General features: G+C 38.7%; 1 protein-coding gene across 2 annotated transcripts in view; it reads right to left on the bottom strand.

The window, feature by feature from the left end:
- Window positions 1–12,517: 12,517 nt before the first annotated feature.
- The window catches only part of LOC119655209 (CTD nuclear envelope phosphatase 1 homolog), a 28,445-nt gene continuing 16,421 nt past the window's right edge, over window positions 12,518–24,541 (bottom strand). The window contains exons 2-5 of one of the 2 annotated variants that reach the window (XM_038060994.1): window positions 17,590–17,838; window positions 17,339–17,521; window positions 17,090–17,284; window positions 12,518–14,199 (exon numbers count right to left, since the gene is read on the bottom strand). In XM_038060994.1, the coding sequence (XP_037916922.1) occupies window positions 17,093–17,284; window positions 17,339–17,521; window positions 17,590–17,838 (624 nt within the window). In that variant the 3' untranslated portion in view covers window positions 12,518–14,199; window positions 17,090–17,092. Of the gene's footprint in view, window positions 14,200–17,089; window positions 17,285–17,338; window positions 17,522–17,589; window positions 17,848–24,541 lie in introns of both variants that reach the window. The other variant, XM_038060987.1, reaches the window with a different exon arrangement.

The raw sequence follows: 24,541 nt of genomic DNA on the forward strand, positions 1-24,541 counted from the left end.
TATCTGCTCAGCACCAGCGATTCTGACTGGACTTACTTCCTTACTTAATAATAACTATTCGTTTCTCCGGAATGCTCTCCTGCATAGAGCACTCCAAATATACTCCCTGTTCACGCTATCGAAAGCTTTCTCGAAATTGTTGAAAAGTAGATGCAACGAACTCCGTGCAGTTCCAAAATAATCCGTAGGTTATTGATGTGGCCAATGGAAAAGGATCCGGAGTGAAAACAAACCTGTTTTCAGTCGATCAAGCTTTCGAGATATTCTTTGATGCGCTCCAGGATTATTTTAGCTATTATTTTTGCGACGGCAGGAAGCACGTAGATGCCCCTTCAATTGTCACACTCCAAACGAGTTCCCTTCTTTGGGATTTTGACAATCATCATCTTCTTCCACTCTCTGGGAAAGGTTTCGGATTCCCAAGATTTTCATACGACTTTAAGCAGCAGATCTGCAGGTGCAGCGATAAAGCCAAGCGGCTTTACTTTCTTTGGGCCGATATGTTTTCTCTTCTGCTTGGATGAACAGTCCATATCCGGATGTTACGGTGACTAGCCATTTCATCATCAAGAGGAGGGACTTCACCGGATGTGATACGGTTAAGAACCGTGGTGAAGTGTTCTTTTCGCCTCTTCAGTTGTTCATCATTGTGGATAAGAAGTCGACCGTTGACGTCCTTCACAGGACCATTGAAAGATTTACGACTACATGCAAGCTATAAGTAAGCCATTCTAGCTATAGGTAATTTTCGGCTGTGTTTCGGCCTACTAATATTTGACAACATCCGCGCGAATTCCGCGATGGTATTGGCCTTCTTTTGACAGGCATATTCCTAGGTAGCCTTTGGAAGTCAACTTAGCATCGCTTATCATCCTCGGATATTCAATAGCTGACTTCGAAATGACTGGATATACCGGACTTGCACTTTGATAGTGTATTGCGCCCTGTAGTAATAATTCTGATTACTATCGTCTTTTCCTCCGCAATAATCGAAACACTCTTTTGTCACCTTTGACCGTCCTCACTGTTTTCATCGGGTATACTCAAAGGTCATGGCTCTTTCTGGGACGTGCAGGCATGAAAAATCCAATATACATCGAAGTAGAACGCCAAGTATCGAGCCTTTGTACGGATGTAGACGCTCCTTAGTTTTGTTGCCGCTGGTACTAGGTAGATAGCTATCAGTGTCGCAGCCCTTTTAACGTTGCGGTGGGCTGTTTTGATAGGAAAAGCGACGGAAGAGAATCCAGTCGGTTTAGATCTTTAAAGCTAGAAGAATAGCAGTTCCTCTAACCCTACTTTTCTGGGACTGTCCAATGCGACTAACATTATCACCCGAATTGGTGAGTTCGGGGTCCGCTTTCACTCACCTCTGAATATCAGCATATGGTCTTTCACTTCGTTTGATGATAATAACCTCCGGTCTTATCTTCCTCTGATCTTTTCCTTTTTGAGGCTTCCACATCCTCCGTAAGAAATCTATTCCCTTTTTTTCGGAGTCGCGGCTGGCTTCAGAAATCCTCCTCACATTGCTCCACTTTTTTTGGAGTTGCGTGCCAGTTAACTCGTTCAACTGTTCACACAATTTCTTCTCTCATACGCCTTTGAACAGGCGTTACTTGTGCCACCTGACTCGTTTGTTAGCTTGTCGCTTTCACTCCTCTTTAATCTTGGATCTTGTCTTACGCCAACCGTATGCCTTTTATCGTGGCCCGTATCTTCTGGTGAATATTTCGGCTATCCTGAATTCACAAAGTTTTAGCAGCTCCGGATTGGTCACTGCATGCTACATCGCCCGGGTGGTTTGGCGTCAAGATTTCTTCCTCTTCGTATACTTCTGCTATACAATTTCCATGGGGGATCGCGCTTTGGATCGCGGGGCTTGTGCCCGTATTGCGGGGATCTGCAAAGTATCGATCATTAAATGATCGAACACTTACCCTACACGATCAGTATTTAATCAGGCGGCCATAAGTCAAATCATCAAAAACTGACTGATGAGAAATTGGTGGACTGACGTGTTGATATTAACAAGATGACAAAAAAAGCCTTTGTCGCATGGATTTAAACATCCGAACCATTTGGAAGTCATGTTTCAATTAACAACACAATGGTAACTGCATTTCACTCAGTCTATCATGAGCCAGTCTAACTAAGAGATTTAATTCAAAAATTTTGATTTTCATAGTACATCAGTTATTGCCATAAACTATCAATTTGCCACAATTGTCATTCTGAATGAAACCAAACTGAAGAAGTACTGATCATCTAGGGTAATTCTAGTTGTTAAAGGAATTTTAGCGACGTCTAGATCTTATAGTGAAAACCGAACAATTCGGGAATATGGTGCAAAAATGAGTAAATTCTGTTTGAAAGTGTAAAGAACCTGTCATTATAGCCTATATGTTGGAGTTAGCAGAAAAAAATTGTATTATCATGTTCTATAATATAGGTATTAAATTTGAAATTCGATCTGTCTTTCTTTCCAAAAAGACTCAATTTTACACCAAGGCAAAAACTGCTCTCTAGAGCATTATTTTTTCTATCACTATTGTAATGCAAACATAATTAGCAAACAGTTGAAGCGTGAAAATTTGAGTGGCTATTGGTTTCTCTCTATTCTCGCAAACACCCCCGTTAGTAGATGCAACGTTCAAAAAGCATTAAAAAATGTTGGAGTGAGAGTTTTTGTGGAAAACAAAAAAGTTTAAACTTTCTCCGAAAAATCTCAAAATTCAAAAAATCAAAATTTTTTTTAGTTTAGTAATATAATCGGATGAGAGGAAAATAAATCGGTTTCAATTCGATGAGCGTGTCCGGATGGCTCAAGTGGTTTGAGCGCTGGGCTGTCGTAGTAGAATGCCGCGGTTTAAATCTCACTGGTAGCAGAGGGTTTTTTTTATTGTGACCGGATGTCGGATACCAGTCGACTCGGCTGTGAATCAGTACCTGAGTCAAATCAGGGTAATAATATCGGGCGAGCGCAATGCTGACCACATTGTCTTCTACAGTGCATTACTGTAGTGTACCGCTACGGTCCTGAATGAAGTGCTCTAACACACTTCAAGGCATTGATCCAATATGGATTGTTTCGCCAACGATTATTGTTATTAATTCGATGAGCGAGCATGGCACTGGGTAAAGTAACGAGTTTTTTCTAACCCAACCGATGTTCAGCGTACAGTGCAGCACGGAGGCTGCACTTGAAACAAGTCGGAATACCGGAAGCTCAAGCTTCGGGTATAAAAGTTTTGTTTTCATTTTATGAGAAAAACTTCTATGCACAATTTTCTATCCGTGTATAGCTACAAACTCAACATATTCCTTCTTATTTTTCCAAACTATAAAGATATGTACATATTATCCTCTTCTTTTTCTTCAGCTTTTGTCCCATTCACAAGCGGGGTCGGCTCGTCGTGATCGGTTTCGCCATTTGGCTCTATCAAATGCCTGATCTGGATGCAATCTCGAGCCTTTTAAATCCCCAACCAGCGTATCAAGCCACCGTTGTTACGGCCGGCCTGTTGGTCGTTTACGAATTCAATGTTCAGGCCAATTTCCGCAAGTGAATTCTCGTTAGCGCGAATTACGGGACCATACCATCGATGACGCCCTTCTCGCAATTTTTCCAGGATCGGTGCAACCCCATATCTATCGCGGATATCCTCATTTCAGATGTGATCAAAACGTGCCACGCCAATCCAACGCAACATCTTTGTCTCCATTACGTACATATTATAGGCATAGATATTATGCTCACCCTAAACAAACAAACAGCCTATTACGGAATACTGTACATATACATGCACGTACATAAATTGATCGTACTCATATTTCCAATTTACTTCGTACACAAAAGCATACTTATTTATATAGTACATATATTGAATACGGCTGATTTAATGTATAAACATATCTATCTGAATTAGACACTACCCGCAAACTTCATTAGCACGTATATACTATGTATCTACATATACACATGTCTGTCTGAGTCATTGATATTATATATAAATGATTAAAAAACTAAAACCTTCTCCCTGCGACCTCCCTTTCAGCGTGAGCTCATTTTGTTGCGGTATTGACGACTTGATATGTTATGATGATGTCATTTACGTTTTAGAATGCACAAAATTTACGCAGAATGTAAAAGTTCCACCTTCTATAACTTTCTAAATAATAGTACGATTTCCTTCACTTCCTTTCCAAAGTTATACCTTATGTTATCCTTTATGCAAGTGCCAAATTTTGTAGTACTAGCATGAACTTAACGGGGGTTTCCGGCTAAATTTCTAAAATATACTAATACGCTATTATTATTCTATGAGGCCTAGATTTTGTTTAGATACACGATTGAGATTTTTTTCAGATTTTCCGGTTGAATAATTTCTGAGAACGAGACCTGTCACACTTTTAGGTCATATTTTGAGCCCTCACTCCACCACGTTTCACCCGATATCAAATATGGGACCAGTTTCGTACTAAAGTACTAATTGAGCCCTATCATTTGATACCCACATTACTACATTCTGTGAAAAAAATGTTGTACCCTCCATTCACATGTATTATCTCCCCTATATTTTACCAAATATCAGAAATAACACCCCCTCCCCTCAAACTTAATCACATAATGGAGCCACTCGCTGCATAAGGAGCACAAAACCCTTAAAATAAAAAAAAATTAAGCACCAAATATCATTGGCTCATTTCTGTACCGGGCAAAAATTTTGTGAAATCTAACATTGAAACAGGTCTCATTCTCAGATCCTATCCAACCGAAAAATCTAAAGAGAAATCACAGTGATGCATCTGTATGAAATCTAGACCTCAAAATACATTCCGTTCCGATATCTGCACGAATAAAGTGAATAATTGTATATTACTATGTTTTAGAAATTTACCGGAAAATCCCCCTTAAGTTCATCCCAGAAATACAAAATTTTGGCAGCAGCGGAGGCGATAATATAGGACATAATAAGTTTGAAGACAATTCAACTATAATTGACAAAGTTGTAGAAAGTAAAAATTTCGCATTTCAGGTAAATTTATTGCAAGACGTGTATAACGTCATCATCATAGAAAGTGAACTTATATGAATGGCGGGGTCCATGGGGACGTTTTAGTTTTCCTTTTTTGGCTTTTTTTAGTTATTTGCATATCAGTGTCAATAACTCGTGGGAGACATGTCTCATGTGGGTACTAACTAATATAATAGATATAAGTATCGGTTACCAGCGGTTTTTAATTTACGTACGTACTTTTGTACACGAATTAAAGCGGAAATGCGTAATAGAAATAGAAATAGTAATAGAAAATATTTGTTTATTTAGAAAGAAAACAGTATTTATGCCGTTGATATGTATATACATGTATTTGTATCTTAGAGTTTAGAAAAATATGAGGGAACATTTTGTATTCTTGGCTTCATATGTACGAATGGAAAACGATGCACGTTGACGAGAGTTGCTCACATAAGATGAACAAAAAACCTTTTACCTGAAGCGCCGAGCTTCCGGTATTCCAACTTATTTCAATGTAATTATCAATTCTTATTTGACGCTTTAATTCTAATGGGTTGTAGCTGAATATTTTTTTTTGCTGACTTTGGTGCGATAGTGGAATAACACCGATTTAGAATCTGTCAACCGGCGAATAAGGGTAATTCTTGCAAACAACATCATGAGCGAAAGAACTGCAGAAAAACTGAGGATTATTATTCCATTTCATCAAGAAGAGGCGTGGTAATTGATTCGAAAGTTTCGCACTATAATCAGGTGCATGCTCTTCGTGAATTTTTCATTGAGACCGTCCTGCCAGATAATAGGTGATATATTTTGTACGGTTTCTTTTTGTATATGCGGGCGCTGCAAAGGACCAATCGAGTCAGAATTGTTGATGTTCGTGATATTTTTCGTTCCGAGAGACCAGTTTGGTGATGAACACAATTTGTTGAGTGAAATGCCTTTGGATGATCAATTATTTTTTACATATACTCGTATGAATGTTGAAAGACAAGTATTACGAACAATACAATAAAATATAAAACTAATATTTAAGAGATATAGTAAATAATGGAAATACAATTCACAGATTCGGTTGCCTGTTTGAACTTGTTTGACCTGTGCTAACGAAAAGAAAGATTACCAGCGCAAAGGCTTCCCATAACTTTAGGGTGATTGAATTGTATTTTTCCAGATTCTTCGCAGCAGGCGATCTTCAGCAATCGTTAAGTTTTCCTTCCACTTATCCTTCGTAATAAGTGGAATAATAAGTGCCCTCAGTTCCGTCACTGTATCTACGAGCACCCTCTAATTAAACTAAACGGAGCCACATTGTAGTGGGCTTTCGAAACACATGGCAATTCTAATTCACTTTCTAATTATTGGAATGAAAATTTATACAATCGTTCATTAGTGATTATGAAAAAATTATCGAATTATGAAAACAAATCACAATACAACGTACCCTTCATCCTAACGGCTATGCCGGTCCAGGCAGCGTTTTCAATTGATAGGTTCTAAACCAGAAGTGATTTTTTTCATAAATTACTGTTTCACTTTTTACAAGTTCTATCAAACATTCGGCTCCATTTTGATAATTTTTGCACACCTTCTGTTCACTTCACTTTAGGGCCGATAACTTGAGTACATATACATAAATATTACTGCTTTGTTTTGATTGGCTGTTAAATTCACCTCACTAACAAGAAATGTTACGTAACGAAAAAGTTAGAATCTTGCAAGGTTCTACTTCATGCGTTGTAAGAGTTTCCATATGCTAAACGAAACTATATTAAACAACATCTTATTATGCGCATTGTAAATAGGGCATAATGGTATACTGCTTTACAAGACAGACACACTCCTTACTTCAATTCAGGATGCCCCGCTCCCAATAAATAATTACAAGTGGTACATCTTTCATAATTTCTCCGTTACCAATCCAGAGAAACTTGGAGAATGGTCGAGTCAAACTGGAATGATACCATACAATTGCCACCGACCACATATTATTATCGAGTTATCACAATCTCGGCAGATGCCGGATTTTACCTAATACTAGCACTAAGTGCCAAGCATTTAGGCTCGGACGATCCTACCTACTTAAAAACTAAAGGGGCGCTGGTGGTGGTGGCCGGTGGTAGGTCAGTGGGAGAATCCGTCGGGTACTCCCCGCAACATCGAACACGTATGCAAAATGGTGTACTTCTGCATGGTTTGAACCAGACTGTGCGAAAGTCCCAGGACATCAAGGGAAGGTACAATACCTGTAACTGACAATATTATGGGAACTACAACCACCCGCTCGAGACGCCAAATTTCTTTGATTTTCCGAGCCAATGGCTCATAGTTCACCTTCTTCTCCGCGTATTTCCATTCAAAGTTGCTATTATGGGGATAGCAGCATCAATAATATACGCGGAGCGACCTGTCTTGTCAACTAACAGTACGTCAGGCTTGTTGTGTGCAAGTATATCGATCAGTCAGAACTTGCCAGTCCCAATACATGCTGTAAGCAGAACTATCAAGTACTGCTTGCGGCTCATATCGGTAAACCGGAAATGTTCCCGCGATCAGCCCATGCTTGTATGCAAGATTTTGATGGATAACCTTACATACAGCATTATGCCTGGTGATGTATTGCACCGGTGCCATAACAGTACAGCCAGAAATGAGATGATCCAACGTCTCTAACGCCGAACCACACATTCAGCACTTGTCGTTCTCCATCCCGTTCTTTCATGATGAGCTTTTTATAAGCTCGGGTGGCGACCCCTGCCGTCCTGAATGGCACACATGAACTCCTCTGTCTCAGCAAAGAGCTCCCCAGCACACAGCCATCTGCCAAAGACAATGCACGTGTTTACCGTGCATTGCCTTCGACTTCCATTCATCGATCCGCTCTTGGTCCGACTTCACCCCACTCAGAGAATTGAAAGATCGATCCTTCATCAGTCAGTTAAGTGGAGTCAGCCCACAGTCTGCCTTACAGACAGCCGCATGCAAGGGACTCAGCCTGCTCTTTGCTGTAAAAATAAGCGCGCAGTGAGTCGACTTGACGATGATGTTTTGCCATCACGTCAACCACGCTCCTAACTTCGATGTCACGAGGCAGGTTCATCCGCTCCACGGCAGACTTTGGATGATGCGTTCGGAATTTGGACATAGCTGTTCCGTATCCGCCGCTGCATAAGCCAGTGAAGGGTAGCGAATACATTCAAAGCGCTTATTTTATTCTTCCCCGAGAGATGCGATTTCAGCACCAGCTTTACACTGTCGCAGGAATTCGGACAGCAGAGCATCCTTTAGATCACCAACTCGAGCATGGGTTCCTTGCAGAATTCCTAGGTACTTATAGAAGTCTGTCTCGGTCATAGCTTCGATGTGGAGGTCACCAATGCTATGTCCGGCATGCGGCTCGTAATGACCTTTGTGGATGGCTTGGATTCGACACTTGTCTAATCCAAACTCCATCCAAATATCGCGGCTGAACATGTTTATTATTCGCAACAGACTTCTAAGATGGTTATCAGTACCAGCATACAGCTTGATGTCATCTAAGTACATCAAATGTGTCAGTTCGCATTTAGCACGTAGGTCATACTTTATTGCAAAACCATGCCCTCTAGCATCATTCAGTAGCCATGAAAGGGGATTCAGTGCCATACAAAAGCAAAGGGGACTCAACGAATCCCCCTGGTAGATACCCCTCCGAATACGGATGGGCTCTGAGGTATTAGCACCCTCAGATGTACGCACCGATAAGGTGGTATGCCACCCTTCCATGACTGTCGCCAAAAACTTTATTAGTTTCGGATCAATGCGATACAGATGTAGGATGTCGATTAGCCAGGTATTCGGAACGCTATCAAAAGCCTTGGCATAATCGATATAGCAACTGAAGAGGTTTCTTTGGCCTCTAGTTGCTTGTCCGACAATTACCGAGTCGATAATGAGTTGCTCTTTGCAACCCCTTGACCCAACTCGGCAGCCCTTCTGCTCCTCGGACAGAATGTTGTTGGTCTCGAGGTGCGCATTGACCCTTCCACTAATAATGGACGTGATGAATTTGTAGAGGGTTGGTAAGCAAGTAATCGGTCTTGTGTCTGCGGGGTCCTGCACCGTGTCTTTCTTAGGGATATGGTAGGTAATCCCCGCAGTGAGGAAGGGTGGAAATTCCTCCGGCCGACTCATGACCTCATTTATACTGCGTGCCAACCGACTGTGTGCGCTGGTAAATTTCTTATACCAGAAATTCTGCACCCGATCCAGACCTGGGCCCCTCCAGTTCTTCGAGCTGTTTATGGCACGTCGAACTTCCTCTTCGGTAACATCCGCAAAATTCATGCCAGGCGTATTGGCATGGCGGGTGCCTTCGGCGGTGATCCACTCAGCATGGTCAGCATGCTGGGCAGATAACCCCCAAAGTCCACCCCAATACTCTTTCGCTTCCGTTACCGAGAACTGTATTGTCTGGACGCTCTGTTGGGATTCGTTGAGAGATGTGAAAAAGCTCCTGCTGGTTCCTCGCGTATGTTGCATTCTGGACACGTCTGGAATAACTTTCGCCATACCGTCGTAACCGACTGCATATGACAGAAAGTTTCTGTTTTAGTGTGTCCAGAATTTCAACTACGGGTGTCTCAATGGGGATGGTATCGTTCCGGTAAACCCTCTGCACTTTATTTCTCACCCGTCTGCTGGCATTTTTATTATTGTTATTTGTTACTGTTTTTTATTTTACTAATAAAATAAATCAATCATTTATTATGAAAAGTGTGCATGTTGGATATTTTTCAAAATGTGCCCTTTTCTTTCGAATTTATATGTGCATGCTTTTTTGTCTACACCTGCAAGGTCTTTTGATTTCCTTATTGGATATTAAGTTTGACTCCACCATACATACGTACAACATTATCAGATCATTAACATCCTAATATTCGCTAGGTTGAACTTGGCTTAGCGGAACAAATGACGAAAACAGTCTTGATCATCAATGGCAGGAACAGGAGTATAGTTAGTATTCAATCTCATCAGACTGGTAACTTAAAAGCCGGTTAGCAAGTATCCAAAAGTAATCGGTACCAAGCTAACTTTCAATCGGCCTCTAAAATACCGAATGTATGAAAGTTTCAATGAGTCAACACTGATTCTTTGTATCAAATCACCGATCTAGTGTATCAAGCCATCGTTGTTATGGCCGACGTTTTGTTTGTTTCTGAATCTGAATTCTCGTCAATGCGAATTACATGTCAATACCACCTGGAATGCCCGTCTCGCAATTTTTCTACGATTGATGTAACTCCATATGGGCGGCGGATGTAATCATAATCGCCACTGGTCCAACCCAACATTCTTATCTCCATTATTGCGAGGCGTCGTTCATTGTTTCTACTAGGAACACTCTGAACGATAAAGGGTGGCGAGGTGGGCAACACTGCCGCAATTTTTAAATTTAAGACGTTTGTTGATGTGTGCATCACAAAGGACGCCACTTCATCTGAGTAGCGCTTATTAGTCAAGCGATTTTCCAACGCAGTTCTCCACTAGGTGATTGATACTTAAACTGCTCATGCCACTGACTCATTTTCAGCGCTCGTTTCACTAGGATCGATCTTCAAAAATTCTGTTTTATGCAGATTTAGTCTCAGGTCGGGCGGCATGAGGCGATCATTCCATGTTTGGACAAGTTGCTTAAGATCATTTGTTATGAGTTGCCGGAGAAACATCTTCTGCATAGAGCAGTATATAGGGATGTCCCTTATGACAGTGTCCAAAGAGGAATGGCAAGTGAGCGCTTCCTTGGAGAACTACGGTAGAGGCACGAAGCGCCTTGCTGCCACACTTCTAACTTTACTCTTCGGATCGGAGAAGGCGATTTCAACCAGTGCGCGAATTCCTCTGGTTCTAGGTGTTGTCATAAATCATACTAGGTTGGTTTGTGGAGCACATTATCAAACGCCTCCTCTAGATCCAGAAATATAATGCAGAGAGTACAATACCTCTCACCGGAGCGTGAGTTGCATCTGCATTTCCTTAGCTCTTAACAAATTCGATTTAGCTCACGACTATTTGAACGTTGTCGCGGTTGCCACAAATGCGTTCAGACATCGTGGTATGGAACAACAATAGGGTGGTAATTTAAACATTCTGATGAATTAATTTTTTTTCCATATTGGGACAGGCAAAAATACAGATGGTGTTCTAACCTTCTCGATAGCGTATGTTATTCTAATAGCTTAGCACTGATAAGAAGCTCCCGGAATAAGTACTTATATGCTAAATAAAAAATTATTTGTAAAAAGGAGAAGCTACTTGTTTAACTTCTACAACAATTTCATAAACATTGGAAACGATAACTGATCTAAGCGATTAAAGAATTCACTGAGGCAGGGTATTTGATGCTAGTTCTGCGTTTTTCAGAGCCCAAGCGCAATGTTATTAGGCCCCTTTGCTTTCTCCGATTTCTTGTGTGGCGTTCCTAATGTTATTCCTGTGAAATCTGCTCGAAATATCCCCGCTTCTCAGTCTGATTGGTCGTTTCACTCTTCTTATTTGCCTAAAATGGGGAGAACATCGAGTAAGTCACAACAGTTTGCTTTTTTTGGCCGACCTAATTCTGCAACGACGGCGCCGAATTTGATGTTTGTCAATGTATTAACAGCGCTAAATTCGGTCATACACTAATAAAAGGGCAGCGACTACATCGAGAGTTGCAATGCAATGGAATCCACTATTCCAGAAACGCGCGAGAGAGCTACACAGCGAAGAACAATGGCTTCTTGGAAAGTTATGTAGGGAGCGAAGGCGCGTATAGGCAGATGACGTGCTATAGCTCCCATATATGCACACTTTAATTTCAGCTTCACTTTCGTTTAGTATAACATTCCTCGCTTCTCATAAGCTTCAACGAAACTTCCCAGATTCCCAAGTTTGATCATCGAAGAGGCATCCGAGCCGGTGTCAATGGCACATTTGAAACTTACTATGTACGTAAAGGGTAGTGTCTTGAGGTTATCTGGTACCATGGGAACCGGGATATGTCCCAGGAAAGTTCCTACGGAATGTGTTTTCGGATTGATAATTAGCGGTTGCCCCCTAGTAGGAGCTTCATGGGGGTTGTGATTATGTCTATTTCGCGGATACAGACTTCGGACCTCAAGCGTCGAGTTGCGCTTAGAGATTTAGATATGTATTATATCCATCGGTATGAATGCTGTAGCCATCCACTCAGTATTGACTGATACCGTTTCTACTTGTTGCTGCGGAGCTTTGCTATGGTCAATATGGCGTGGTTAGGCTTAACCAGCGGTAAATCATGTTAACCCATCTGGGCGTAACTGTGTTTTCTTTTGGAGATCTGTTAAGATATTTTAACAGCTTTCCTTGCTTGATATCACACTATACATCAAACTCGAACAATTTATAGTTTTATATCTCCGCATACCGTATATATTTTAACAACAAGAAAGGAGATACGTCAATTTCCTAAACCTTCAAATAACAATTCCATAACATACGTTTGTCGTTTCTTGTTCGCTTATATTTTCCAAATTCATTTTAAATTACATTATTTGTCAACATTTACACATGTATCAAACGTAAATATTACGTTCTTTACTAGAAAAGTAACTAAACGAAATTAATAATATTGAACAATGGTATGGGAGTAAAAGTAAAGTTCCAGCAACTTATTGCTCCTGAAGGTTTCAAATTTTGACTAAAGAATTATATTCGATGCCAACGATTTGAACTTATGTTTATGTATTCTACGCACATGGAACAAGAGTTCCAGACGTTAACAAAAGAAACTATACTCCCAGGGTTGCTATTTATATTAAATACCTTTAATGAGCCCCAGGAAAACATCCTCACAGGAACGTATGTTATAATATAATATGTTTAATCCGTATTTCACTATATACCCAATTACGAATATACTATGAAAACAACCTTTGGTTTCCAAAATGATTTGTTACAAATTCTTGCTCCTTTTGAAATTTTGAGTGCTCAATATGAAATCATTTTCACTTTAGGTTCAGAACTGTTGACTGACTTCTCCTTCACGATTACTAAACAAATTGTAAAGTAACCGAAGTAAAAAAGATTCATATTCTAACGAATGGGAAGGAATTAAACAAATCCGTTTGTACTGGTGTAATGAAGAACTATTGAAAACAATTGTTTCAATTGCTGTTCGATTGGTTGATGTGATTTGTACATACCTAATAAGAGGGATCTCGGATTGATATATATATATATGAATGTACGCAGCCAGTTAAGCCAACCCTTCCACTTGAATATATACTTACGAAATTAAAAGGTTACCTTTCTTTTCGCGATCCGTAAGCCTAATTATATTTTACATTTCAAATGATCATATTTCTAATTTTGTTACAGATAGTATGCGATTTGCTTTATAGTCATGACATTTACTAAATACTCTAAGAAAAAAAAAATTTCACGTGAAAAACAACAACCATTTACAATGATTGTACCTAACGCTTACAATTTTACCTAAGCTAGTAAATTTACGATTACGTATTAACAAAAAGAATTTACACTACACATCATTTCAATATTTACAATGAAGCGTTCCTCTTAAACCTCATTTAGTATAGTCATCAATGATATATAACAATATTTATAAATTGTTGCTCTATTTTTTATGCTCCTTATCCTATTAATGCTACGTCTGTCGTGTTTGTGTCTTTGGGGTATTAAGGCCCTTTTGAGCGAGAAGTGCAGATTATTTCATTTCTTTTCTGTTTGTCACAACCATTTCTGGTTAATGTGGCATTTAATTTCTGACATTTTTGTACTTTTTACTTTGAATTTTTCTTAAATAGAATTTACCACAAAAACGCTTTCCAATATAAAATTAATCGTGACAATTTATGAGACTGATGCTGCAGTAACATTTCCTTTGTGAATTTTCAAATACTCGCTCATTCAGACTAATATGACTTTCTATTTTTTGACATTTTTATTGATTTTTCTTTTGTTATAATATTTTCTGCGTAATATAATCAACTGGACTTTTTATAACGTATTTTGACTGATCTATCTTGATACTGGGGAAAATAGTTAAATAATATATTGATATATTAGATATATAATTTACACGATCTTAAAATAAGCACGAAAATAAAAACGAAATTCGTTTAAGTGTCACAGCACCAATTGTACAGTTGAAAATCTGTAAAGACAAAATATATGTTTGTACATTATAATCCATTTTAAAATTTAAATATAAAATTTGCTGATTTGACACTTCCATCCACATATGTATATAATGTCTAAATGTCTCAGCTCCCAAAATCCCGAAAGCCATTTTATTGGTACATATTTCCCTTACCACAGGTATCACTTTAAAGTTTCTCTCAAATGTGTAAAGCTTAAGCCAAAGCGTTTGTATTTGTTGTTACTGTATTTTGTATGTAATCAAGAACGAAAAATATCTTCATATTCGAAAGGATACTTTTCGAATAAATTTCTTTGTTCTGAGGCTTTTTTTCAAGATGATTTTCTCGGATTTGCGAGAATTCTAACTTAAAAAGTAAAAAATGTTGAAAATAATATATTTTTCCAACAACTGCAAAAATTCTAATTTTTACTATTTTCACTATCATTGAGGTTCATATTCTTAGAAAATAAGTGAGCAATGTAAAATTGGTTTCAGATAAAAATTGGAGTTACTAGACACATCCCACAGCTGGTGGACTTCACGACCTTCAGTGGACTAATGTCGCGTGACTTTGTTTTCGGAGTATGACTAATATAATGTCAAAATTTGAAAGAATTCCAAATAATCCTTTCCATTAAAAAAATCGAATAAAATATGTGAAAATAATGTGGTCCGAATCCGAAAATGGCCTTTGCAGAAAAACATTAACATTGCACAAAAGAAGATTGGAAGAATGTTGTGTAGTCCCTACGAATTAAATTGTCAAGTAAGCTTTGATTCCTGCAGTCACATAATGCTAGGGCCCTCTCTTAAATGCTCTATCTACTATTATAAAAATAATGACCAAATGCGGAAATTAATAATCTTCTCTTTTACAGATATTCAGAACGCCGGGTGTGTAGTGTCTAACTGTTAAACGAGGAGGAAGCAGAATGTGCCCTGAGAATGTGCCAGTGATATCGGGGAAATGGTTGTCTGTGAATATCAGTTCAATTGTCAACTCTTCACTTTGAAAATTTCTCTGGTATTTTCCGATTAGACTTTTGGGGAAGTACCTTCTTATTGCCTTGGGCAATGCTTTGTATGGTGTACACACCATCCCTCTATATTCACACAGCAGATTTTTTGAATTGATTCTCTAGCCTACATTATAGTTTTGAACTCGATCCGTACTGCGATAGGTATTTTTTAAAGTATTCCGTATTTTTAGCAGGTCTGCAGATATTCCATTCGCCACCAAGTTATTTAATATTTCTAGAGCAGTTTAGAAACAAACAAAAATACGAAAACAGGAAAATAATAAATGAAAAAAGAAAAAAAGCCCAAACTAAAAATTGGCGATATATCACGTCACCTTCCCTTACTTCGCAAATCCTATACCCCGCCAATTGTACGTGGAGTCTACCTCCAGTGAGGGACTATTTGATAAATAATAATAATCGTTTATAGCTAAGTAAGGATATTTTCGCAATTTCGTCGGCTCACATTGAACGCCATTTGTAATTCAAACGATTCATTAAATAGACAAACAATCATCTAAGTGGATTTTTGTCTTGCAGAGTTGTGTCATTATTTTATTTTCTTACCAAAGATGCATTGGATTTGCTCGCCCTTAATATGACAAAAAAGATCAGATGTAAGATAAAAATTAGTGTACTCAATTTTATGGATCATTGCGCTTATCTTATCTAGATCAATAGGCTAAAATCAATTTCAATTGAGAATAATCCGGTCTTTCTTTCAATGGTGTTACATACGAGTTTCCATTCATTTTTGTGTGCTATGAATTATCAGAAGAAAGAATTCAGAAATCCTGGCTGCGCTTTAAATGATACTTTATATATTTCTATTTCAGTACACACTGGTTTCCGAGTTTCTGAGGTTTAGTTTGTAAAAGATCTATAAAACTAATAATTTGAAATATATATTGGCAGACATGGAAATGTGGTAATTGCTATTCTGGGTGTTTGCTGCCTTCAGAGCATATGAGGTGTGCAAAATGATGATATGAAGTGGATCACACGGACGGTTCCACGAAGATTACAGGAGGGCAGCTTATGTGCCACGTTCGACCGAAACATGCAGAGGCATTTGGAATGGTTCAAAAAAGTAGGTTAATTCGGTGATACTCAATATCAGAAGCATAAAATACTACGTATCCAAATTCAATTTGTTTGGATTCAATGGAAAAGCGAGCGTGACGGTTGATCGGCGAAGATTTTTCGAATGATTACGTTAGAAGAACAGTTAACCAGGGAGGCAGCTGAATGATTTGAGAATGTTTTATCTATCATGGTATTCAACAATTGGCACTGATAAAAGGATCGATAGACTAAAATGCGTATAAAAGCATGAGGGATAACCATATAATTCCATCAGCAGAAGGGCTCTATTCTTGAGAAAATGACCTTATTTTTGAACATGATTTTGCGCCGGATCATCGCTGCAAGCTGCTTTTTTTAGTTTTTTTGTTCATAGTTTGTTAGGTGGACAAAAACAATAGTAATTAGATTTAACATTTCTTTTTCCTTTTGCACATAAAGGATTATTTAGTAGAAGTTCGCTTTTCTACGCTAAACTATCTTGAGAACAGCCGTGATATGATCCCCTTCGAGAGTTTTTGGCATATTATCAATTTGCTGGTAATGAAGTAGGAACCCAAATCTCTTGCTGAGTCAGAAAAAGTGATCGAAGAGGGACGATATAAAAAAATTACACCAACCCATTGTAGAATTTTGTCAACTCATTGTAAATTCAACTATAAAGGACCATTAAAATACTCGGAATATAAATTATTCTTCCATGTTTTCAAAAAACAGAAAGTTTCAGTTGCCTGCTAAGCAATAGCTCATTTTCGAAGTAGTACAATTAACTTAATAAAGAAAATGGATGGTTTTCCTACCTGCTACCACAGGCGATGTAAATGTAAATTTCGGGATAACACTGATCGCACATCATTGGTAAACCTGAGAGCATCTAGTAATGGTAAAAGTGAAAGCAATGCAATATCCATGGGGTCCGAGAACCAGCTTTTAATTGGTATCGCATTTTGCGGGTAACATCGATATGCTCCTGGTGAATTATCTATGATAAATATCTAAAAAAGAAAGGTAGATGTAAAGAATGTTCGAAAAAAGATTCGATGATTTACCCTATTTAGGTCACTGCAAATAGCTGATAGGTCTTTGGTATACGAACCAAAATCTGGAGTGCAGTGCTGTCTATAATACCTTCTACGCAGAATATTTCTGCCGTTGTCTAATTTATCTGCAACCGCAGCACCATAAATTTCCATACTAGCAGTAAATATTACCAAATCGTACCATTGTGACACCTGAGAAAAGTGCGATATATAATATAAAAGCCTTTTTTGTTATTATGTAGTTTCAAATAGCTACTTACGACATCAAGGAAAAAATCGACGTGTGGACGTTTGTGAACAAAAAATCGAACGGGATGCCTGTCGATTGTCACCTTGACTGTGAAATCATATGGGGTTCCAGGTTTGACTGTGTTCCTGGGCATCGCGTCATGATGTGAATGTATAAGCGTTTCGTCCAAATCCAAAACCAATGTTTTCCTTTGCACAAGCGTTAATCGATGCCTCGAGACCGGTGATAAGGGTAGCAGCTCATATTTGACTGGTTGGTACTGTACAAACTAATAATGTTCATATCAATTGACTTCATTTTGAGTAAATTATAAATTAATCAATTGTAAAAAGAAATAAATGTGATATTTGTGTAAACTGCTAAAAATGATTTCTTCTTCCCAAATAACATTTTTTCTTTGCCCATATCAATTACGCTTTAAGGCACACAAGATAACATTATCTGCTTCGAGTGCCCTAAAATTAACTAATTAGAACTTAATACTTGACTTGCATTGCCGAATGATCTGACAGATAGATTGAATTATTGTAACACATTTTATTGTTATGACATCATTATGTTGCCTTTATTCATTCGGCATGTAAATCAAAAGTAATTCCATTTGAAGTTGATAAGCAAATTATATTAGAGGGTGGTCCAGAAATTATGTTTTATATTATGGTCTATCTATTATTGTGTAATATTTGATGCTCTTTCATATCGTACCATCGTATCATTGATTTCATGAAGGGTTTTGATAATATTAAGAGGGTTATGCCACTCTCTAATTATTAAAGTGATATTTGGTGGCGCAAAGTGCCATGTGCCGCTCGAACGAAATCCGACCGGGTCGCATTCTGCCGCCGATATTATTTCTTCTTTTTATCGGTTACATCCTTCATACTATATCGGTCGGAGGACATGAAGGGACTCAATGACACATGTCATTTTTCTTCAAAAACTTGACTACGTTGCTGACCTCAATTGCTCTCTTGAAGTATTGGACCTTGGAAAAATTATTCTTAATTTGAGGAAGAAGGCAAGGAAAAATGGACTAAAAATAAATACTAACAAAAGCAAGATTTTGATCAGACTCCTCTATAGCTTGCACACTTAAATTGCGATTAACGCATCAAGGAAATTTAAATCATTTATTCAGGCTTCTGTAGACCACACTGTCATGCGTCTATAGTCTTGGGTCCAGACAAGTAGGTATTGAGGATCGCTTGATGTTGTGCGGCTTTGTATGTATTTGTTCGTACTGTTATTAACAAAATTATAGTAGGTCGAAGTTGCCTCTTTCGCGTCAAAATATTACTTCCTTAGAAATGAAATGTTAATATCTGTTGCGCAGGGCCAGAGATATGTTTTTTAATACAACAGTTCCTCTATTTAGCGGACCTTCGGAATAACGGACGCGGTACCAAAAATCATCAGAAACATTAATTATGCCTCTCAATAAGGGACAGTAGGAGTCTAGTTTACTGATTTTCTCGGAAGTTCATCATCGTTAGTTGGAATGTCGGAAAATCACCCATTTGGGATTGTTTACAATTTTTGGGAACAACATCCTGCTTCGTTTCTATGGAAATAATATTATTTCTTTTGGGTTTATACTTTCCTCTTCTTCTCAATTCCGTTCTCTTCTTCTCGACACAACGGAAGAGAAAAAACTTTAATTGAAGAGTACGACCGTATTAAACATTCAATCCATGCATTCGCAGAATAGATAGGGTTCGGATACGTTAAACAAGATGGAATACCGGAAACTGTCGCTTTGGATATAAAGATTTTATGTTCATCTTATATGAGAAAAGTTTCTATGCATAACTACCCAAAACATTTCTTCATATTTTTTCAAACTACAAGTTATACGTACATATTACACACATAAATATTATGCTCACCATAAGCAAACAAACATTGCCTTTTACCGAATACTGTACATATACATGAACGTACATTGATTTTTTCTTATTTTGTACCTATAACATATAGTACGTATGTTGAATACTGCTGGCATAATGTACAAATAAATACATACGCGCAAATAGGGCTGAAGAGTTCGTATTGGAACACACAGATGGCGCAACTAACCTTCTAAAGACACGTGTACAAATTTGACAGTGGTCGGACTATTAGTTTGTGAGATAGCGCATCTTGGGTGAATCAACTTTTGGTATGCTCCATCGTGGGTACCAATCCACGTTTGGCTATATGACCTATACTAGTCTTTGATCGCCTGCTGAAACAACACCAACAGCTCTATTACCAAACCCTATCTCCACCTAAACGTGGTGATCACTGGAAGTTCTTTCTTCATGAAAAACTGCAGACGGAGAAGGATGAAGGCGAGTCTCTCGCGCCTCAAAACGGGACAAAATATACCAACTGGTCCTCCAGGTTGTGGGTTGAGTAGGGCTGACAACCCTACACGGAAAACCGATGTTACGAAACCACGGAAGGCGCCTCGGATAGGATGGATTTCAAAACGACGAACCCGACAACGGATTAACGATTTGCGCATTTTCTCATGGAACGTACGCTCCCGGTACAGACCGAATGCTGCTGAGCAGCTAGCCGATATCTTGTCCCAATATAAGGCTGATGTAACAGCGTTGCAAGAGATGTAATGGACAGGGACCGGTTTCCTGGAGAAGAGCCGCTCCACCATATATTATAGCGGTCATTCACCATGTACTCGGAGTAGGTTTCTTAGCCAACCAAGAAAGACCTGCTGTTATTGGCTTTGAAAATATAAGCGAAGGGCTATGCACTCTGCGTTTGCAAGGCAAGTTTAGAAATATAAGCCTTATAAACGTTCACGCCCCTACAGAGGAGACTGCAGAGTCGGAGAAGAATACTTTCTACGAGGCAGTTGAGCGGACCCTTGAAACCTGCCCCAAGTATAATACCAATGATAACGGACTGCGGATCATTCAGTTAGAAATATCGCACGAAATGCTTGTTGGAATTTCACAGCATACAGGGGGGCCAATATAGACTCGGACCACTATCTCGTTGGCATAGTGCTCCAAGCTTGAATTACGACACCATCTACAATCCCCTCTGACAATCAGCTACGGAATGGAAGAATGCCGCATACTGAGTAATGATGCATTCTCAAAGAACGCGAGCACGCGCGGAGACACGAACTCCGTCGAGTGGAGAAGCGACTCCACAGGCGGAAAGAGGAAGATTCTGAGAACCAAAAAATCTGTGAACTAGAAAAGTACAGGGAGCAACCGCATCAGGCGCGGAAGTTTCACCAACAAGTTAGCAGAATAAAGCCTTATACACCTCGATGCTCATCCTGCCGAGACAAAGAGGGAAATCTGATTTCCGACAGAATGGGCATATTGAAGCGATGGGTTGAGTATTTTGATGAAATGCTCAACACTAAAATATCGGCGAGTTGGAGGTCCCGCCAACTGAAGACGGTGGACAAGCTGCTGTCACCACCAAGCGTACGAAGAAACAGTCCGTGCAATTCATCGGCTTAAAAACCATAAGCCGCCAGGAGCCGATGGAGTTATAGTCGAATTGGTTAAATATGGAGGCGACCAATTACACCAAGTGGTTCATCAACTGATGCTGAAAGTATGGGATCAATGCCTGACGACTGCGAAGTCTTGGCCGCGTTGGACAGTAGAATCCTCCGAAGAATTTTTGGCCCCCTGAGGGATATACGATTCCGTAGCCTACATAACGAATAAATCTATGAGCGATATCACGACCGTCTGGTTGTGGATAAAATCTGCCTCAACAGGTTACGGTGGGTGGGCCACTTAATCCGTATGGATGAGGATGATCCAGCCCGGAAAGTCTATAAGGACATTATGTATGGTAGAAAAAGAAGACGAGGCAGACCCTGCCTGAGATGAAGCGACGGCGTAGGTCAGGTACGCCAGACAACTTTTAACAATAATAATCGTTGGTGTAACAATCCACATTGGATCAGGGCCTTGAAGTGTTTCGGCCTCATTTAAACTTAGGAAACTACTTCTCAACGGTTGATTTTCCTGGAGCGAAGTCCGAATAATCTTTATCAAGTAAACAGCTTAAATAGTATTTTGTTCGCCTCAAAGCAATGCTTTATTAGCAAACAAAAATCTTCAAACTAACAAACTTTGCTTCACTCAAAATGCTTTATCCTACCAACTAATAGTCCAATTTTCTTTTGAAGTGTTACGAATTTTCAACCCAACTGTTACAAACTTTTCGAAATACAACAACATCAAGAAAAACGATTATTTTAAAGTTAAAGATTAAAGTAAAGGATACTAAGCTAGGCTATTGATAGGATACTAAGATAGGCGATATGTTTGAATAACTACATATACGTTATTTCATACAAAAAACCTATTTTTACTACATATAGATAGTTACCTCCCTTTTATTACATTATATATGTGCTACCTCCATTTAACAGACGTCTCTGAATAACGGACAAAGTGACGATTTACTAATATTTGGACTACGAGCTATGTGTAAAACCATCGTGTTGCTAAATATTCTCATATAGAAAATCTGCAATACCTTTCATACCTGACGCGCCAACCTTCCGATTTAACTGTTTGTTATGTTATCACAGTTCGCTATTCAATTTTTCCCATAGTTGGAAAACAGCAAGAGTTATGTTTTACATCATCATTAAATCATTCGCACATAAAACCAAACAACGGCTTACCATTTTGGCCGTATTGTTGTCGAAGATTGTATGCAGAACAAATATCACTTTTAAAATATCCGCAGCGCCATTTCTGACCTAGGTCAGGTACTTATCATATCGTCCTAGTAAATTTATGTGCAAAAAATGTTTTTTTTCTATTCTCATAAAGAATAACTTCAAGCGATATAACAGTTTTCATTAAAAAAGGATTGGAAATAGCTACTTTTGAGCTCACTAGAGAAGCTCCTTAAGAACTGGTCCAATAGATTGGATGTAATGCAATTTTGTATAAGCATGATCGTGTCACAGCCTCACTCAATTGCTAGTGACTTGACTAGGAAACTGAGGGAAACGACACAATGAAACCATCCTGAAATTAGCTAGACTATTCTAAATTAATATCAAAATTACAATTGCATGAAATATGAATTACATTAATACTCAATACCCGTTTGCATTTATTTAGCATTTACAAGTATTCATTTAACAGACAAGCTTTCGTGCTTCTAATGTTTTCTATACATTAATTCAAACAAATAGTAATAACCGCAAACATGATATTTCTAAATGAAATTCTCACTTAACAGCTTTTGTAATGATTTCAGCCTCATTAAAAACAAATTCTCCCAAGCAAAGTGCATGGTATTGCACTGACCACAACTTTTTATTATCTTTTCATCTTTAAAATACTCCATTCTGGAAGTTTATAGCTTAACAAGATAAAGTATCGGTGTGAAGTCATATTCAAAATTACATAGTTACTTCATATTTGATGGTGAATCCAGTTTGGCAAATGCAAGCGACTCCCCTCCATTTATACTAAACAGAAGTGATGAAATCTGGTTAAAAAACAATATTTAAAGTCGTCAAATGAAAACAACTCGAAGATTTTTTCTTTCTAGGCCAAAGTTTATTATTTTAATTATGTATAAATATAGCTATATATGCGCATACGACATCCATAACAAAAAAGACTTCCAAATGTTTTGATTTGAAAGATTTATTAGCATACTCCAGACATAATGAGTTGTAAACTGGCAGTTCCTATTTACACCCCCTCCGCCCCTTTAGTTTTGACATTAATCCAGGCTGAGAGGTAACGGCGTTCAATTGGAAGTGCAGCCAGGTATTTCCAACAACTACTTCGTGCGACACTGCTAATTAAATAATTCGCAGTCCGTTATCATTAGGAGTTTTGTGTGAGCTATGGGAGCTGACGTATCGTCTGGCTTCGTCCCTACTTGGCTGTAAAACTCTCTATGTATTATTTTGATACAGGCGCAGGGCCTGCTCTACTGCCTCGTAGTACTTCTCCGATTCTACAATTTCATCTATGTATATTTTGAAATTTGCCTCGCAAGAGCAGAGTGCATAGTCATTAGCTTGTTTTCAAAGAGGATAACAGCAGGTTTTTTTTTTGTTGACTAGGAAACCTACTCCGAATACATGGTTTACTTGATGGCCACTATAAAATATGGTGTAGTAGTTCTTCTCCAGGAAACCAGCCCCTGTCTAGCACATCTCTTTCAAGCCTTATATTGAGACCGCTGCTTTTCGATATGGGAGCGCACGTTCCATGAAAAAACGCTCCAATTCTTGAAATATAATCGGGTGAACAAAAAATACAGTGTAACATAGTACATAATTTCAAAAACCACTCGGTTCGGCGAGGGAAACAGCAGCTTCAGTCACTCAAGCGTTTTGTTAGGCCCATTGTACTATCCCCTGGAACCATCTATTGAACAGCCTCCCGCCCGCGGCGTTCGCAAGCTTTTGTATATCCTACCAGGCATGACTTCTTAAGGGGGTCATCCCGTGTGTCGGGTTGGAGAAATCGATTTTTTTTTTTTTGCATGAATTGTATCTATATATAGTGGAGAATATGTGGGCAAAGGGATTTTCCGATATTCCGAGTCCTTCCGAAATTACAGGGTTAAACAGGTAAGGAGTTTGCAGCCGCGGCTAGAGTACTCCATGAGAAAGAGTATCGAATCTTTTTTTACCTGTTAGTTTTTTACCTGAGCCTTATAAATTTGAACACAGGTATAAATATAAAGAGATGAAAAACCAATCAATTGTCTAAACTTATTTGCTGTTTGGAATAAAAAGGATAATCCAGTCTAGAGTGAGCACTGAAAGGCGTTGAAGTTATACTCAGTTCTATTTTGTTGTGAGTATTGTGCTATTTGTGTGTTCAGTGATTTTTTTAAATGGATCGTACGAAGGGAGATCGCTTTAAGGTTCAACGTCATACTCGCACTAAAAAACGAGTATTTCATGGGAATCGATACTTATCAGAGAAGAAAAAGGA

The sequence above is a fragment of the Hermetia illucens genome, chromosome 1 (assembly GCF_905115235.1).
Source record: "Hermetia illucens chromosome 1, iHerIll2.2.curated.20191125, whole genome shotgun sequence".
Classification (NCBI taxonomy): Eukaryota; Metazoa; Arthropoda; class Insecta; order Diptera; family Stratiomyidae; genus Hermetia; species Hermetia illucens.